The 20,964-nt window shown below is 35.9% G+C and overlaps 1 protein-coding gene across 4 annotated transcripts in view; it reads right to left on the reverse strand.

Annotated features, from left to right (window-relative positions):
- The window catches only part of LOC150081484 (calcium/calmodulin-dependent protein kinase type II delta chain-like), a 645,695-nt gene that overhangs the window by 222,934 nt on the left and 401,797 nt on the right, over positions 1-20,964 (reverse strand). For all 4 annotated transcript variants that reach the window (XM_090379918.1, XM_090379916.1, XM_090379917.1 and 1 more), the window contains exon 13: positions 11,423-11,512. In XM_090379918.1, coding sequence (XP_090236044.1) covers positions 11,423-11,512 — 90 coding nt within the window. The remainder of the gene's footprint in view (positions 1-11,422; positions 11,513-20,964) is intronic.

A 20,964-nucleotide genomic window follows, 5' to 3' on the forward strand; every position in this document is an offset into this window, starting at 1 on the left:
GTACTATCCAGATGACCTTTGAATTTCCCCAAACTGTCGGCCTCTACCACCCATGAAGGCAACTTATTCCAGTAATTTATAACTCGCTGGCTAAAATAAAACTTCCTGCAGTCCAATCTAAACATTTCCCCCCATAACTTGAATTTATGTCCCCTAGTTCTGGCATCATTTATAATCTTGAAAATTTTGTCCTCATTCATTTTACTGATGCCTCTCAGAGCCTTAAACACCTCAATCAAATCTCCTCTAAGGTGTCTAGTTTCCAAACTCTGCAACCCACATATTCAAAGTCTTTCTTCATAAGGACGCCCTTTTGCCGATCTCACCAGGCGAGTTACCCTTCTTTGCACCCTTTCAAGAAGCTCGATGTCTTTCTTTAGGTGTGGTCTCCATACTTGAACACAGTATTCCAAGTGTGGTCTAACATAAGCCTTATATAATGGGATTATCACGTCCCTATCTCTACTTGCAAAAGTTTGATAGATCATCGATAGGACACCATGGGCCTTCCTTGCAACCTGTTTACAATGCTCAGAGAATTTCATGTCTGACCGTATTGTAACACCCAAGTCCCCTTCCTCCAGTACTGGGTTTAGTTGAACTCCACCAAGTGAATAAGTTTTTTTGGGATTACTGTTTCCCAGGTGAATACCTTACACTTTGTTGGATTAAAGCACAGCTGCCATTTTCTGACCATTCTTGAAGTCTATCTAGGTCTCTCTGAAGAAGCTCAGCTTGACAGTGATCATTAACTACTCTACCAATTTTAACATCATCTGCAAATTTAGACATCACGCCCTCTATCCCTTCATCAATGTCGTTTATGAAAATTAAAAACAACAGTGGTCCTAATACTGATCCTTGGGGAACACCACTTCTTACATCAACCCAATCTGAGGAATAGCCATTTATCACAACCCTCTGCCTCCTGCCCTGAAGCCATCCTTCTATCCATCTAAGGATTTTCCCAGTGATTCCAACCTGTTCCAGCTTATAAAGCAACCGCTCATGTGGGACTGAGTCAAAAGCTTTGCTGAAATCTAAATAAACAATGTCGAAATTATTCCCTAAATCCAGCTCGTGAGTGACCCTTTTGAAATAGCGAACCAGATTTGTTAAACATGATTTTCCCTTTACAAAACCATGCTGAGTATCCTTGAGAATTTCAATTCGATCCAAATGATCCTGAATTCCACCCTTGATCATTGCCTCCATGATTTTCCCTACTACTGAAGTCAGACTGACAGGTTGATAATTTCCAACTTCACTTTTAGAGCCACCCTTATGTATGGGAGATACATTTGCACTTTTCCAATCCAAGGGAATCTCCCCAGAGTCTAGTGATGCTCGCATAATTAGCCTCAATGGTTCAATGCACTCGCTTGCCGCCTCTCTTAAGATTATAGGGTATATTCCATCAACTCCAGGAGCCTTACTGGTCTGTAGGCTCGAAAGTTTTTTCATTAAATAATCTTGCGAAATTTCAATATCATTAATTAGGCACGTTAGAGGAGATTTCAATATCAGTAATGAGGCAAGTTAGAGGAGACCAGATTGAGCTCTATAAGGCTCTGAGAGGAGATAGTAAAATGAATTAAGCAAATTTTCACTGATATAAATGATTCCAGAACAAAGTGCCACGAATTCAAATTACAGGAAAAAAGGTTTATATTTAAGATTATAGGAAATTTTCTTTTAGCTACTTAGTTGTTCATTCTTGGTTACCTCTGTGGTGGATAAGGCTGAAACTTGAGTAAATTAAAAGGTCAGCTAAGGAAAGCTACACAGTTAGTTTATTTAATTTTGATTTTATTTTAAATTTTATTGTTTATTTTATTATTTTTTTTCTCTTTATTCTTTATTTTATTATTATTACTTTAGTTTATTTTATTTTTATATGGCTAATAAGGCTAATACTAAATCTCTCCACTCTGTCTCACAGATGTTTGATTTCTGTCGCAAGCCTTTTCTATACTTACTTTCACAGACACTTCTCTACTGAATAGATATCTGTAATTCCACTACTTCCAAATTAGTCTGATCATGATCTAAGAAAGCAAGCTTATATAGCATCAGCCAAAACAAAAAAAAAAAAAACACAAAAAAAAAAAACATTCCCTTTTCATCCATCCATTCGTGCCAAAGGTTTGTCCAGTTCAGCCTTGAATTTATTTAGGCTGACAAATTCCATGAAAGATGGAAGTTTGTAGTAGTAGTAGTAGAGGCATGTAATGCAAGAAAGCAAGCTTATGTAGCATCAGAAAAAAAAAAAAAAACATTTCACACATCCATTCCCTCAAAACATTTATCCAGTTCCTCGAATTTATTTAAGCTATCAACTTCCACAATGACAAATGGAAGTTTGTTCCAGCAATCAACTACCCGCTGGCTAAAGGCAAATTTCAGCACATCTATTCTATAACTGTCTTTCCTCAACTTCAATTTATGCCCCCTCAGGTTTGTAATGAGCAAGAGGAAGAATCCCAGCAAAATTGAGCCTGCTCAACCCATTCAAGAACTTATTCACCGCAATCAGATCACCTCGCAAGTGCCTAGTCTTCAGTTGCTGCAATTTGCAGAACTTAAGCCTTTCTTGGAAAGACCACCCCTTCGTTCCCCTCACCAATCTTATTGCTCTTCTCTAACTTGCTCAAGCAACTCTATATTCTTCTTAAAATGAGTCCTCCAGACCTGTACATGGTACTCAAGGCATGGCCTGACCACTGCCTTATACAAAGGTAAAATCACCTCCTTGTCTGATTTCTATATACCATTGACAAAACTACATGACCTTCTCTGGCAGCCCATCTGCACTGCTCAGAGAACTTCATATCCGACTGCACAATTACCCCCAGGTCTTTTCATTCTCCATCTCTCTGAGTGTAGTATCACACAATTGGTACATTTCTCTGGGGTTACTTCTACCCTTATGCAGTATGCATTTGTCAATGTTAAACTTCAGTTGCCACTTCTCAGCCCATCTGACCAAATTATATAGATCCTATTGCAGTAGCACACTGCTGTCATTAACAGCCCTGCCAACCTTTGTATCATCTGCAAACTTCGATATTAAGCCTGATATACCTTCAATAACATCATTGATAAATATACAAAACAACAGTAGGCCCAACACTAAATCCTGGGGGACTCCACTAATAACATTATTCCACAAAGAGCAGCATCCATTGATTACCACTCTCTGCCTTCTTCCACTCAACCAACCTTTTATTCATTGTAGCAACTTACCCTTAATACCATACTGCACCAATTTGCAGTAGTCTTCCATGTGCAACAGTATCAAAAGCTTTCCTGAAATCCAAGTATATGATATTAAAATTACTTTTTGCATCCAGTTCATTTGTGACCACATCATAGTATCCAACGAAATTGGTCAGAGAAGACTTCCCTTTAACAAACCCATGATGTGTCTGAATTATTACTGTGGTCTTATATGGATGATCCTGCAGTGCTTCTTTAACCAGTGACTTGATTATTTTCTCCAGACAAGAGCTTAAACTAACAAGTCTGTAATTACTCGTGTTACCCTAAGAACACCCTTTGTTAATTGGGGATACATTTGCACATCTCCAGTCTGTGGGGACTTCCCCTGAGTCCCCGGATGCGCTCATAATTATTGCTAAGGATTTGCTTACACTTTGCTGACACCTTTGCTGACTCCTTTAATATAACTGGATAGATTCCATCCACCCAGGTGCCTTTCTTACGTTTAAATTCAACAATTTCTCCTCCATTTTGCTCTCAGTTATTACAAAATCATTAAGCACACTGTTACAGTTTGAGAAACTTATTTTTCTCCTTTAATAACTCCTCATGAGGGAATGTAGATGCAAAATATTTGTTCAGATTATCAGCTATCTGAGAGGATCATCAACAGTCGAACCACTGATATCAAGTAGACCAATCTGATTCATTCCCTTCCTACTAGAGTTTATATAACTAAAGTTCTTGCTGTTTTTCTTAGCATCCTTTGCCAAAGATTTCTCATAATCTTCCTTCACATGCCTAACTTCTTTTGTGACTTGATTACAGACTAGCTTATATCTATCATAGGCTTCTGTGTTGCCTGATAATTGTATGCATCCTATGCATTTTTCTTCTCTTCCACGAGTCTCATTAGTTCATCTGACATTCATTTAGGCCTAAACCTTGACCAGTATTTCTTAGTTGGTCTGAGAAGCCTAGTAGCTTCCATGATTACTTCTTTGAATGCTTCCCATTTAGAATATGCTGCTGGTAACATCATCAGTTAGTCCCACTGTATACAATTTAAAAACTGTCTGAGACAACTGTAGTCATCTTTACGGAAGCAAAAGCCCTTCCCTTTACCCATGATGGTAGTAATAACAAACACAGCATGGGTTTGTTAAAGGGAAGTCTTGTCTGACCAATTTGATTGGATACTATGATGTGGTCACAGATGATCTGGATGCAAAAAATAATTTTGATATCATATACTCGGATTTTAGGAAAGCTTTTGATACAGTTGCACATGGAAGACTATTGTATAAGTTGGAGCAGTATGGCATTAATGGAAAATTGTTACAATGGATAAAAAGATGATTGAGTTGGAGAAGACAGAGTGGTAATCAATGGACACTGTTCTTCCCGTGCTAATGTTATTAGTGGAGTCCCAAGGGGCCCATTGTTGTTTTCTGTATTTATCAACGATATTGATGAAGGTATATCAGGCTTAGGCTTAATGTCCAAGTTTTCAGATGATATGAAAGTTGGTAGGGTTGTTAATAATAGTAAGGACAATTCGCTACTGCAACAGGATCTAGAAAAGTTGAGCAGATGTGCTGAGAGGTGACAACTGAATTTTAACATTGATAAATGCAAAGTACTGCATGTGGATAGCAGTAACCTGACATTAACATACCAACTGACCAGTACTGTTCTAAGGGTACTGAAGAATGAAAAAGTCCTGGGGATAATTGCGCAGTCAGATATGAAGTTTTCAGAGGAGTACTGCATACAGGTCTGGACACATCATTTTAGGAAGGATGTGGAGCTGGTGGAATGAGTACAGAGAAGGGCAATGAGATTGGAGAGGGGAAAAGAGGGTTGCTCTTATGAAGAAAGGCTTAAGTTCTGCAAATTGCAGCATCTGAAGACTAGGCACCTGTGAGGCGATCCAATGAGGTGTATAAGGCCTTAAATGGTTTGAGCAAGCTCAATGCTGACGGTATTCTTCCTCTCACTCAAATTCTGCACCTGAGTGGCATAAATTAAAATTGAGGAAAGACAGTTGTAGAATAGATGTGCGGAAATTTGCCTTTAGCCAACAGCAGGTGGTTGATTGCTGGAACTTTATAAGTAACTATAGACCTAGTTACGCTTGTCTTGTTATTTTTAATTTAGATAGAGATTTTGTAGGTTACTATTTAATATATGTAAAACCATTGTTTTGTTCAAATCTTGCTGTTATAGTATAGAGTGAGTGGTAGGGAATTCAAATTTTTAAATGTGGTAAATAGATAGCTTACGTAAAACTAGATAGCATACTACATATCACTGCATCTATAAATCTATTAGATAGTGTAGTATTGATAATTGATTAATCATATTAATTTTCATTGTATTCAATCAGATATCATTCTCCAGACTAGAGCAGCAAAGCAATGAGCACAAAGTAGCAGGAGTGCTTGGGGGAGAACCAAGGAGGGACAGTTCTTCAATGCACCACAGCCTAAAAAATATGCTGCTTGTGATATGTTTGTGGATCATTCTGGAACAGGACATGATCTAGCAAAGGAGGATATCTGTGTATGCTAGGTGCAGAGAGTGTCAAGAAATTAGGCACGAACTCAGTGTTCTGATGGGTGCCTATGAGAGTTTGAAGAGTCGGGTAGATGCCCTTGAAGTTATTAAAGTGGGGGGTCCCATCAAGCTCTTAACTACCCAACTTAACGGCAGAGCTCCCTACACAGCGGCAATCTCCAAGGCAGAATGTGTGGTCCCTCATGTGATAGTTATTGTCGTTGACTCCGTTGCACACAAATGATAGGTGGAATAGGACCAGGGTCTGCCAGGGGCAAAATTTGATAACAGTGTAGAGCAGATATCATCTTTTAAGGGCACAAATGGTGATACTGTTGTACACATTGGCACTAAGTCCTGAGTTAGGGTTAAAGTTGAAAGTGTCTGCAATTATGCCCAAACAGGATAGGAGGGAGTACATGATGAGAGCCTTGCCAAACAATTCGTCCCTGCAGAGATTGTGCAAGGCTCATGGGGGTAGAATTTTTCTCAGCGTGGTTTGCTCTTGTTAATAGAAGAGACTGCTTCTAACAGGGATGGGATACACTTAAATAGAAGGGGTGCAAGAATATTTGCAGATACTATTGAGGCAGTGTTAGGAGGATCGGAAAACTGCTAGCTTGGGGTAGATTCACAAACTAAAAGATTAACAGTAGCCACAGGCAGAGGTGCAGGTGATTCTTGCACTGCTTCTATTAGATTGAAGGTCGGGATGCTGGCATTTTCACGGACTGATGGAGTCATCACGAAACAAATAAATACATGGGCTGTGTTAGGGTAACTAAGAATAAAAATACATGTACGTATACTGCTGAAAAGAATAAAAATACATGTACGTATACTTGCATGTACATCAATGCTAGGAGTATAGTAAATAAATTAAATTAATTTGATGTACCAGTGAAGATATCAAAGGCAGATATTTTTGGGATATCAGAGACATGGTGTCACACTGATATAAGCAATACAGAATTGGAATTTAGGGAGTACATGTGTACAGAAAGAATAGGAAGGGAGGAAGGGTTATGCTGTTAAGAAACACAAAATCTAAGGAAGAGCATCCAGTTGACATGGGTGGACAGTGCAATGTTAAGTCAGTTTGATGTGATGTAAGCACTGGGAAAGCAAAAATGAGAGTAGAAGTGTGTTGTAGGCCTAGTGACTCTGATGAGTAGAACAAACAACTGTACAGAGAAATAGAGTGGGCCAGTAAATCAGATTGTCTAATAATGGGGGATTTTAACTTCCCAGATATTAACTGGAACTTGTGGGTTGGTCACTCGAGCACCACCAAGACTTTTATGGATTTATTGGATGATTGTTTTCTACAGCAACACGTTAGAGAGGCAACCAGAGAGAGTAGTTCCTCTCTCTGGTCGAAGCTGTGCCACTCCCATGGTAGATCCTACATAAACAGCATCGTAATTTTTGCATGGGATGCTGTATACCAGGTCATGCTGTGATTGGAATGTGGTGTTTGATGGTCGATTTCTGAAGAATCTGTATAATTTGTTCATGGTTTTGCTATGATTTTCATGTCGACCTTCAAACACCACATTCCAATCACAGCATGACCTGATATACAACATCCCATGCAAAAATTGTGATGCTGTTTATGTAGGATCTACTGTGGGAGTGGCACAGCTTCAGGCAAAACAACATGAAGCTTCTGTGCGGGCTGGTCGTTCAAATGCATCGGAACTTTCGTTCCACGCAATAAATGAACGACATTCATTTGGCTTTAATGAAACAAAAATTATAAATATTCAACACAACTACCACAAACCACCACAAAGATATGAAACTTCATGAAACATCAATCTATATCTGTACACCATTCCTATTGTTCGATGATTGGTCACTTATACGCATGTGGGAAGAACAAACACTAAAACATAAGACAAAAGTTTCGGATTAATTGTGAGTTGCTCTATTCCTGTGAACATGACGCCCTGAAAAGTTCTAGTCCAACTTAAGGAATGTAGAGAATAATCCCCCCCCCCCATATCCATTAAACTTTTTAAACCCCTAAATTTAACTCTAATGTCAAGCTACAGGACCGAAGAATATAATAATGGGTCCATATTTATTAAGCCAGTGCGTAGCACACGCTTCTTGATTAGACCGGGGTTCGAGCCCGTCACCAACAAATACGGAGGATGCGGAAAGGTCAGGGAATGACCACTGCATATCCCAGAGCAATATGGCCTTAGTTGCTAATGCTCCTAAAAACCAAATAACTAACTAACTAACTAATATTTATTAAGCGGTATAGACCTTCAAAATTTAATTTTACGTCAATCCACGTAATGGTTTCCTTGCTGCCAGAGGTGTGGTGTTTGAAGACAGAAGCCTTGAGCGCTCAATGTTGACACCGAGGGGTCTGAAAACTATGGTTCTGACAGTGGGGAAGATGTCCCACATGTTTTGTAAAATTGATATCGCCTTTCCAAAGAATTATTAGCACGTTGGACTAGGAGAGTTGGTTGGAAAAGAAGCTTCCTATATCTAAAATAAAGGTAATCTCTGTTGTTTCATAATATAATAGAATATAGGAATTATCGAGCACTTAATAGCTCTCTATTATCAAATTAATTTATATGTATCCCATGCATTTTTCTTCTCTGCCACATGGCTCATTAGTTCAACTGACATCCATTTAGGCCTAAACCTTGAACAATATTTCTTAGTTGGTATGAAAAGCCTAGTAGCTTCCAAGATTAATTCTTTTAATGCTTCCCATTTTGAATTTGCTGTTGGTAACATCATCAGTTGGTCCCACCGTATAGAATTTAAATACTGTCTCAGACCACCACAGTCACCTTTACAAAAGCAAAAACCCTTCCCTTTACCCCTGATGGTAGTTACCTCTTTGAGTAAATCCCACTTCAGCACACTGTGATCACTGCCACCTAGTGGTTCCTTTATCTGCAGATTCTTAATGCATGAAGAGTCACTACTGATAATCAGATCAAAGGTATTAATTCCTCTAGTTGCCTCCCAAACATGCTGCTGTAGAAAACAATCATCAAATAAATCCACAAAAAAAGCCTTGCTAGTGTGCGAGTGACCAACCCACAAATTCCAGTCAATATCTGGGAAATTAAAATCCCCCATTATAAGACACTCTGATTTACTGGCCCACTATTTCTCTGTACAATTTTTATTATACTCATCAGAGTCATTAAGCCTGTAGCACACTCCTACTCTCAATTTTGCTTTCCCAGTGCTTATGTCACACCAAACTGACTGGACACTGCACTGTCCGGCTATGTCGACTGGCTGTACTTCCTTGGATTTTGTGTTTCTTAACTAATAGCATAACCACTCCTCCCTTCCCATCCTTTCTGTACACATTGTATTCCCCAAATCCAGTTCTGCATTCCTTATAGCTGTGTGACACCATGTCTCTGATATCCCAACAATATCTGCCTGTGATGTTTTGACCAAAACCTCAGATTCATCTAATTTATTTACCAAACTCCTAGCATTAGTGTACATGCAAGTATACATGCACCTGTTCCTATTCTTAGCTACCTTAACACAACCCATGTATTTACTTGTTCTGCAATGACTCCCAGCAGTCTCTGGAATCCCCTGCACCTTGTTTTCTAGGCTGCTGCTCATTCCAATAGAAGCAGTGCAAGAATCAGTTTCACCTCTGCCAGCGGCTACTGTTAATCTATTAGTCTGTATATCCCCCCCCCCCCAAGTTTTGTTAATGAAAGCAAAAATTCAATGCTGAGCTCCACAGCAGCTAATAAACTATACAATAATGAAATACAACATATACATTGCTTTGCTAGTGGTTGGACCTATTTCAACGTTTTCTTTAAAAAAAGAAGATATCAAGTGACATTACAGTCTGATAAAGATAAGCCATAACAACTAATTTTTATATGTTATATGAATTTTGGAAATTTCCACAGGGTTGATGCCTCCTTCAAGATATGATTACTGTGATTTTCCCTTAAACTTCCTTGTGTTTTTCTTCTTAAGGGGAATTTTCTTCTTTTGTTTCAATGGGGCTTTCTCACTGGTTTCCAGAAGCAGTTCAGGCATTCTTTTAGCAGGTGCATCTGTGATTGCCTGGATGAGAGTAGGTTCCTGTTTATCTATTCTTTATTTTAAAGTTTGTTTATTTTTTGTTTTGAAGTTTTTTAATTTTCTCTTGAATGAAGGTGGCAGTTGGTTGTTACAGCAACTTGTTACAGTTTGCAAAAATTAAGAAAGTGGTTTTCTTGAGACGGCCAATGTGAACGATAGGCCTAACTGATCGGGCTGAAAGTGGTCTCAAATTGAAGGTATGTTTTCCTAGGTGTGCAGAAAAATAGGAAAATATAAAAATTCCAAATAGTTTTGTCTACTAGCGCTGCCTACCTTAGCCTTGCTTATACCGCCATGCTATTCTGACTAGCCGTGTTGAACATATCTTGTGGCAAAGAAGAAATATGCATTTTTGTGCTCCTACAAATGCATCCAGGATCAGTCTGAAATATGCATTTAAGGATCACAGTTTAATATGTCACAGTATGGCTTACTTAGTGAAAGGTGTGTTCATTGTCAAGCCTTACATTTTAATTGTGAAAAAAGTCAGGACTCCTTTTATTTTACTGCGGAATATGACAATTTAAGAAGGATTGATCAATGGTACGGGACTTATAATCAAAATTATGCCTTAGAATTGTTTGGATCTAGAAATAATAACAGGAGAAGCTAAAAGAAAACAGGTACACTTACTGTGTGTAGATTTGACTCCATCCGATTTGCCATTCTCATTTAACAGACGGCAGTTTCCTATTTGGCTGCCTTTTGCAATGACTATAAATAAAAGTAAGGGCAAATGTTTGATAGAGTCGGAATTTCTCTTACTAACCCTGTATTTAGTCACGGCCAATTGTATGTAGCAACATTTTGGGTCAGATCATTCCAGAATGTTAAGATAAGGTTACCAGAAGGGCACAAGAATATAAAAAACGTTGTTTTCAAAGAAGTATTATAGAGACTGTACTACATTTTGTACATGTGAAATTGTTACACAATGTGCACATTTTGAATAATCGGAAAGATGGTGAAACAAAGGAAAATTTATAAGTTTCCTCAGATACAAGAAATGTGAAAGGATTCGACATGTACTGGCTTACCTTCTCATGACAAAACACTGACTACATTTCTTTAGGACAGCTAGAGAAAAACTCTGCTACCAATTGCAAAATTTTCACAGTGGGTATAGTTAGTACGTTATGTTATATGATATGTTCTAAAATTATCTTCACATTATGTTGCAATTCAAAGTTGCCTATTATTGTAACTGTAGTTTAGTATGACATGTTACATTATATTAATTTATTTCTCTTTTTTTATTTTATATTTGAAATTAATAACAGAAATAACATAAATTTATCAAGATTAATAAAATCACTATTTCCTGTAATAACTGCAATACATCAATTAGTAATGACCAACTGTCCTGTTGACCATCTATCCAGGTCTAAAATTTTCTAAGGTTGCAACAGGAAATAATCAGTATAATTATAAATTCTGTTTAGTACACTTTATCTGTCATAATTGTTTCCTATAATTTTGAAAATAACAGTACATAAAAGTTCATTAAACTGTAATACATATTACATTGTCTCACCTTTCACATCATCATCTTCAAGTGTAGTACTACTATCTGTTGATTCTTTCACTTGAGAACCATCTCCTTTTTTAGCAACAATACTCCGGCCTAATATTAAAACAAGAAAAAAAAAAAAAAAAAAAAAAAGAGTAGGAAATCAAAATGAATGTGGGACAGACTTTTTATTATATATACAAGCATTTCCCAAACTTGCCCCCCCAGAATGTTATGCATTTTGGGGGGGGGGGGAGAATGCTGAGAGGCTGCAAACAGCTGAAAAAAATAAAATAAATAAAAACTAATTTTTATTAAAAACTTTTGAAGTAAAATGGTATTTTAAATTTAAAGATACCTACATATTATTTACATTTAATATACTAATTTATGAATAAAAATGTTATGAAATTATGTTCAGTACTTCTATAAAAAAAATTAGCACATGCAACTATACAATGAAAGATGTTTTACTTTATGCGAAAACATCCCTAGGAAACATACACTTGACATTGTATTTTCGACACTTTTCACAATTCAATAACAGACAATGAAAGAAAATCAAAATCGTTTAAATTTTTAAAATCGAACAGCTAGAACCAAAGTTATGAATAATGTAACATTTTATGCTCACACTCGCTATTCACTCTAAGTAATCAATGTTAGTGACTGAGTTAGCATCATTTAGGAAGTGATGTCATTTGCATCTCATATTTTTGTTACCAAAATGCGTCTTGTATTTTTGTTACCAAATATTTAGTATGAATGATATTACGTTTTATACTCACATCTGCTACTTACTCTAATGAATCAACATTAGTGACTGAGTTAGTGTCATTAGTGTTGTTATCATCATTTAGGAAGTGATGTCATTTGCATCATTTTCGTTATCAATCAGTTTTACTTCAGTCCGAAAAAATTTAGTAGGTGCCGCCAAAGATGTTTTCACATCAAAAAGTACACACGTGATATCTATAAACAAGGGGAGCATACAGGTTGGAAAGTGCGTATATACACACAATGATAACTGGTATAATACACAATCGCTAACTAAAATATTTACTAACAATGGATAGCTATGAGTAAGTACTAAAATTTATAGATCAAGCTGACCTGGTAAAATATCACTTCAAAATTCAAAGTATTGAGCTAAAGCTCATCCAGGTTTTAATGGTCTGCATGAACTGTCATACATCATTCATCAATGAAATAATGAAATTTTTAAGAAAGTACACTTTTCCATATGGTAAGCCTTTAATGGTAAATTAGGCTTAATGGTAAGTCAGGATAAAATTTTTACAATTTTATTTTTTGCCATATCACAGTTGCAATATTTAAAATAAAATGGAAACTTTTCCTCTGAATTCCTTATTGAATTCTGTTATCAGCCAGGTTTGGATTCCCAAAATTTTTCTGCCTGGTATGAATACTGCAATGGAAAACTGGGGAAACTGCATTCCAGTTAATGCAAGTTGTATTTAGTGCAATCCATATTATGTTTCTTTATCACAATTCTTCCCCATAATTCTGAAAAGCATTAATGGCAGTACATAAAAATCCATTGCAATGTAATATGTAATATTAAATATCAAAACATAAAATGTAAATTACATATTACATTGTCTCACCTTTCACATCCTTATTTTCAAGTTACTTTAAATCCATTATATTCAGTTTTCCAATGCAGCAGTTATTAGTAAATGCCAAAAGACACAATGAAACTAGTTGCTGCATCGGCACAAAAAAAGAAAAAAAAAAAAAACCTTATCCATGTATGTATGATCTTGATCACTCATATCATACTCTTTCCACTGCTAGAAAATATTGATCCAAGTGTCCATCAAATTTCACCATACAATCAATTTCAACCACCAAGGTATGCAAGGTCAATAACAAACTAACCAAATAAGCTTCATTTGATATAGTCTGTTAGTTTTCACCAAAATTTGAAATACCAGTGCTACAGTTGGTGTTTACTTACTAATTAAACTTATGCCCCTTGGCTTGTGTCCCATTTCAATATGAAAAAATTGTCATTTGGCTTACCTCCATCTCAATAAGCCCTTCTTCCCTCTGAGCTGTCTGGTTTACAAGCTCTATAATCCAGACATTCTTATTCTCTCTTCACATTATTATTGTCTCCTACTCTCATCAGATAAATCACCCATCTTTGAGCCCTTTCAAGAAGCTCAATTTCTTTCCTTAAATGTGGCCTCTAGAACTGAACACAATATTCTAAATGTGGTCTTACCACTGACTTGTGTATTGGAACTATAACATCTTTCTTACCAGAAGAATGATACGGAAAATCATTGATAAAACAGTGTGTGCCATCCTGGCCACCCGCTTATGCTACATATTAACTTCCAGGTCTAACTATACAAGAGTCTCTTTCCTCATTTATACCATTAAGATCTACCCCCACCTAGTGTGTAAGTTATTCTTGGGTTGTTATTTTCCAAATGTAGAACCTTAGATTAGGCAACATTAAAATATAACTGCCATTTCTCCACCAGTCCATGAAGCTGATCCAAATCATTTCAATGAAGCTCAAGCTCAGCTTGACTTGCATTATTAACTGACTTTTATATCATGGATATTTCATCATTGTATCATTTATTCTTTCACTGATATCGTTCAATAAGATTAGAAACAAAATGGCCCTAGCAACCTTGACGAATTTTACTTATAACCATAGCCTACTCTGCTTTTCTTTCAGCCGTCCCACAATCCACCTGTTTCTTTCCTGTAATCCCAATATATTGTAGTTTAAACAGCAACTTCAACCTGTCAAATGCTTTGTAAAGTCTATGTTTATAAAGTCCAAACTGTTTCTTGCATCCAACTTTTGCATGACCGTATTTAGTAATTTATCAGGCTGAGCAAACAAGATTTTCCTTTAAACTTTTGCTTAAAGGAAAATCCACTTTGGGATCCATTTAGTATATCATACTTCAAGATAATCTTGAAAAACTCCTTTCACCATAAACTTTACTACCTTCCCCACCACTGAGGTTAAACTGACTGGTCTATAGTTATCCATCTTAGCCCTCCCCTTGCTTACTGCTGAGAAATTGGTGCTTCTGCAATCCAAGGGGATTACCCCTGAGACCAAAAATAACAAAGATTTGGAACACTCCTTCATAGTCTCTTTCAACAGGCTAAGCAAATACCTGTTGAATACCTGGCTTTGTCTACTTTCATGCTCAGTAGTTTTTCTTTAGACTCTCTCTATTGGAATAGAATTATCATATCCTACAGTGCTTTAGTATGTTAGAATGGGATACCTCAACCAAATGGGATAGCTACTCACTTGATATAAAATATCTATTCAGCTCACCAGTGACATTTGCTATTTCTACTAAACAAAGGTCCTACCCAATTTATTCCTTTACTTTTCACATTTATTTATGAATAAAATTCCTTGTTCCCATTCTTGGCACTTGTGGCCAGAGCCTTGGAAAATCTTGTTAACAGTGACTAAGAAATTTGCCCTTGTAACTAGTATTCTACAGCTCAATCTAGTGGCTGTAGTACGGTTGAAAGTGTGAGTAATTTGTTTAGTGATCACTGTGATCCATATCATAACAAGGACTGACATGACTTTTAACAAGAATACATATAATGGATTTTTAGTATGGAGGTTATATGTGTGTGTGTCTTCACATTGTCACATGGAGGAGAGTTTCTGCATAATAGTTATTACAAAAGACCTTTTCTTTTAGTATGTTCTTCCTTCTCCCCACCACCTAGCAATTAACCTAACTTTTTGGAGGTGGCACCTAGACCTCGCACATATTTGTCAGGGCCTGCTCATGGCTAATGACTTCTCAATAGCCAAGCTTTGTCTGCCTGATCCCCTCTGGCTCTTGCTGCAAATTAACATATAATTATTATATGAATAATCTGAGTTGTCCCATGATGCCCTTTTCTATTCTATCAGGCTCATTAAATCTCTCTCCCCTATTATTCATTTTGGCTTCCTCCTTATGTGGGTATCTCCTTAATGGAATGTGGCTTTGATGATAAATGTCTTGAAAGTATCCCATAGTTCAGCTGTACTTCACTCTTTATCCCAACTGATTTGTATTTAGGAAGCCATTAGTCTAAATTAATCCCATTCCTCAAAATTAAATTCTTGCACTTAGCCTTGAATACCAAAATCTCTATTGTCAATAACCACTTTTGCTAGTGGATCCCCCCCCTCTCATATGTTGCCACAAAGTAGAGTCATCAAGTTAATTTTAAAATAATATATCTCTACACAAGTCAAGGTGCCAGTCCATGATTTCCAGTTAATAAGCATTAAGTTGAAATCTCCCACAACAAGACACACAGACTTATTTGCTAATTCAAGCTTATCATACTCACCACTAATCTGTATCATCCTACAATCTCAACTTTCCCAATACCTCCTGATACTGTTTCGAATCAAAGTACAATCTCATCACACTCAAGCAGCTTTTGAGCAGAAGCATATCTCCACTCCCACCCTTCCTACATTCTAAAATGAAACCAACTGTCCACATATTGGGGTAACGTTAAGTCTCAATTAACCCTATTACATCAGCACCTGTAGTCTTATTAACCAGTAGCTCAAATTCACTAATTTTACTAACAATACTCCCAACACCTCTATATAAACAGTTTACTCTTTGTATTTGATTTTTATTCACTTCTTGATTCATCCCTTGTAATTATCAAGGCACATTGCACAAATGAAGATTCTTGCTAGCATCAAATGGTTGAAGCACACAGTTTTGTTGACTGATATTTCACTCTTGATATCTAAGATGATAATAGTGATAACATGCATATAAAGCAGATAAAAATCCTGTATAAAGTGCTGAGAGGTGTTTTATTTTTAAAAAAAATTTAAAATATGTTTTTAACATTAAAAAAAAAATTTATTTTTCACAATTGCATTCAGAAAAGATTGAAAATTTAAGATGTCATCTAAAAAGTGAACAATCTTGAATTATTCCTTGCTGATTTTTAAGGTTATAAATGAAATAACCTTTCACATAACTTTTCACCCTATTAAAGAGTGCACGTGATAAAGAAAATTGTCGGTGTACCTGGTTAACAATAAAATGAATTCCGAGTCATTGTTGCCAACTTTTAACTTTCAGAAAGCTAGAAATCAAGCATTTGTAGAAAGGAGAAAAACAGGCTTTTGGGAAACAAGTGAAAAATATGAGGTTTCTTGAAAGAAAAGCAGTTCTTACTAAAAAAAAAAAATTGAAGGGTAAAACGAGATCTACATTGCACTAAAAATTAAATTTCAAAATACACATTTGTATTTAAATGGCAAAATACACATTTCGTATTTAAATACAGCCACTGGATTGTTTACCAGTACAGTATAATTTTAAATATTAGCTTACTAACATTTTTCTGTCTTTGAATTTATTTTATTTTTATAAAAACAGAACAGAGCACATGATTATAGTGCATGTGTGGTGGAATAAAAATAATTATAACAATAACAATGAATATAAAATAAATAGAATTTATTTTATTATATTCATTATTGTTTAAAAATGGGATTTAAAAAAATACTATATCACTTATTAAAAGACTATATCACTTATTACACCAAGGGAAGTTGCAAAGACATTAATAATAGTGGTCAGCCGTCAAAAAAAAAAAAAAAACCCCTAAACTGAAATTATTTGCAATTGAGTAAAGTCTGATGATGTCTGATATCTATTAGACATCAACAGACAAACATTCTTAATCCAAAACTTAATAGCACCTTCATCCATCTTTTCTTGTAAATATGAGGGGGAAAAAAAACATTTTTGGAATCCTTTTCTCCTGAAAATAATCACTGATTTTTTGTTCTATCAGCTGTGCAAGCAAGTACTATGGTGAAATTTGATTTTAATGTCCTGTCACTTGTACAAGAACTACTTTTGAGCCTTCAAGATCAAGGGTGCAAAATACCCATTTACTTTTATATGCCAGGCTTATAAAAGTAAATGGGTATTTTGTCCACATTGGCAACCTGAAATAATGGATAGTATTAATATTAGTAATATGACTAAGTGTTGCAAGCAAGCAGGCTTTTTCTGCATCTGCCAAAAAAAAAAAAGCAAAAAAATTTTTTTCATCACTCATACCTTCCCTGTGCCAAAAAGTAACTATCCAATTACAGTTTGAACCTTACCAAACCTCTGCCCCAACTACTGTAGCAGGTAATTCATTCTAATGATCTACAACACATGCCACCTGAAAGTAAGCTTCATGAGATTCAACCTTCTGTTACTCCCCAAAATTTTTATTTGTGCCTGTCCTTGGTTCTTATCTGCTCTTGGTACCAGTGAAAATATACACACCTTTTCATTTTACTGATTCCTCTTCAGGGTTAACCACAATTTAAACCACTGTTACACCGTGATAATTACCTTTATAAAGAGCGTTGTAGTTTTAAACCTATTTGGTCTCTTGAGCACATGCACAACACCTCTTGGTGTTCAGAAGGCCAGGGCAAGTAATTGATTAGATATGATGTCATATGAGATTGGTCCATCAGAGAGACTCAGTAACCTACTACCCTCTAAAGTTCAGTTCTCTTGTAATTATATGCACTGATTTTAAGCTCCAAGAAAATAAACAAAACAAAAAAAAAAGAAAAGAAAAATGAAACAAAAAATTTTTCATTACAAATTTATATTTATTATCTATCTTCAGATTTTCTTATATACATTACTTTAACTTATAAACACTTAAGTTAAAGTTATAAGTCAAATTATTGGATTCCTCAAAAGAAAAGTTACAAAGTGTAAGTTATACATAACTTACATTTTGTAACTTTTCTTTTGAGGAATCCAATAATTTCATACTTTTTTACTTTGGAAAATTAAATGCACTAGGCATAATCCTTATGGGTTTTGATAATTAACTATATAATATCGGTGTAAATACACCATAGTTAACCCATATATTTGAGCTATGATTGTAGTGTAGAAGGCATCGTTTTAAATGTATCTCATAATGTGGTTGCCTTCACAACAAGATAGCTACTATTGAATTACTTCAAACAAATAACGCTTCTCTAGTAGAGAAGGCTACTGTTATTTATTTTCAGCGGTACCACCACCCAGACGATCGTTTCAAAGCTTTTTTGGCTTCGTCATCCGTGGGCGGGTAGGTACCCAGGTAATACAACAAGCCATCTCAGTTGCGAAGTTATATCCACATTATGAGAGATGCCAGAAGGGTGTGGTGGTAATGTATTTGGAAAATTAAATGCACTAGGCATAATCCTTATGGGTTTTGATAATTAACTATGTAATATCGGTGTAAATACACCATACACGCCTTCTACGCTACAATCCAATCGTAGCTCAAATATATGGGTTAACTATGGTGTATTTACACCGATATTATATAGTTAATTATCAAAACCCATAAGGATTATGCCTAGTGCATTTAATTTTCCAAATACATTACCACCACACCCTTCTGGCATCTCTCATAATGTGGATATAACTTCGCAACTGAGATGGCTTGTCGTATTACCTGGGTACCTGCCCGCCCACTGATGACGAAGCCAAAAAACTTCGAAACGATCGTCTGGGTGGTGGTACCGCTGAAAATAAATAACAGTAGCCTTCTCTACTAGAGAAGCGTTATTTATTTGAAGTAATTCAATAGTAGCTATCTTGTTGTGAAGGCAACCACATTATGAGATACATTTAAAACGATGCCTTCTACGCTACAATCGTAGCTCAAATATATGGGTTAACTATGGTGTATTTACACCGATATTATATACTTTTTTACATGAAGAGAATGGAGCATTCGTAGGTGTATTCTGAAATCCCAAATCTCCTGGTATTCCGTAAAAGTTTATGTTTTCCAACCTTCGTTTCAAATAACCTCCAACATATAAATATGATTTCCTCCCAGTTGGGGAAATCACATCTTCAATAAAAATTTGACACTGTTTATAGTTTTAAATACTACATCCAGTCTGTAATTTTTACACATTCTTATAATTTTCTCACCTGTTCCTTTTATGTAATGTAATTGCTTTTCTGAATTTGTCTCTAACATGGTTTTTTTTTTTTTTTTTATTTCCCTTCAATGAAGTAAAACTCCCATAATTTCCTTGTATTTGCATACAGTTTTGCCAACCATGCTCCATGGAAGCACATCTCCATAAAGCATTAAAGGGTTCTGGAGATGTGTTTAAGTTCCTTATCGAATTATTCAGATAGCAAAATCTGATTGCTCTGCACATTAGCATTTTGATGATTTTTCTGATATTCATTGGATGATTCAAATTAAAATTAACACTGTATTTGGAATCTACCTTTGTTAAAGACTGACGTGCAGAAAAGAGGAATACCGAGAAAAATGGTGATTGTGGAACACACCTATATTTTATTCCTATGAATGCTCCCATGCTTTTAATGTAAAAAATTTCAAAAATTTTGCCAAAAGGTAGCTATAAAAAGAAAAGTTAAAGACACTATGTATATAGCAAAATTCAAAGGAAAAACAACAAACAGAAATGCAGGAGGGATAGAGATGTTTATGCATGCATATTTGCCAAGAGAATATAAATTTATTATAAATATTCAGTTTTTTTGTTCCCTCCCCTTTGTAATGCTGAGTTTAAAATCAATGTATATAATTACAAGAGAAATGATCTTCAGAGGGACAGATTTCTGGGTCTTTCTAATTGACTAATCAGGGGTCAATCATTCTTCTATACAACTCTCTTCTCTTACTTTCCTGGACATCCTAACCACCAGGATATGCTAGCAAAACCATGCTGTATACTTCTGTAATGATCCATTACTTCAGTGGGCAAATGACAACTTTCTTCAGTATATAGAGAAGGTAGCATTGTCTACAGTTGACATGTGTAGGATTTTACAGAAATACCCTATCTGGTTATAGAGTTATGTTGCCTACTACCTTGGAATAAATGGAATTGGAATGTGGCTTCAAGAGAATATTTTTACGGGATCACTGTCTCCAGATTTTTTTTTTTTTTTGGTAGTTGTTGGCGCATAGGCTTCTGTAGCCATAATGCACCTCCCAAGGTTTTTGCAGTACTTTGATCCAAGCCTCTATTACCTCTATTACCCACAATACCTCTATTACCCCCACCCCCTCCACAACAAGAGACAGCTGCTTTCCAGTCCATGATTTCTAAGATGTGGACACTGATTAGCACCAGTCCACCTCCTCACCAATCTGGTTCCACTTCTTTGAATCCTTTTTAGAGGTTCTATGACTTTCCTCAAGTGTCGCTTCCAAACCCAAACATGATATTCTAAATGCAGTTTCACCATCATCTTATATAAAGGAACAATAACATCCTTTTTTCCCCACTTATGAAGAGTCTGCATACCATACACAGGACACCACGTACCCTCCTAGCCACTTGTTTACTCTACATGGAAAATTTCATGTCTGACTGAATCATAACTCCCCTAAATCTTTTTTTTTTTTTTTTATCTTGAACTACTTTTAACTCCTCTCCAAGCTTGTTAGCAACTCCTGGATTTCTATTCTCTAGGTGCAAAACCTCAGTTGCCATTTTT

Source organism: Mastigoproctus giganteus, chromosome 8 (genome assembly GCF_048544385.1).
Source record: "Mastigoproctus giganteus isolate SK-2022 chromosome 8, ASM4854438v1, whole genome shotgun sequence".
NCBI lineage: Eukaryota > Metazoa > Arthropoda > Arachnida > Uropygi > Thelyphonidae > Mastigoproctus > Mastigoproctus giganteus.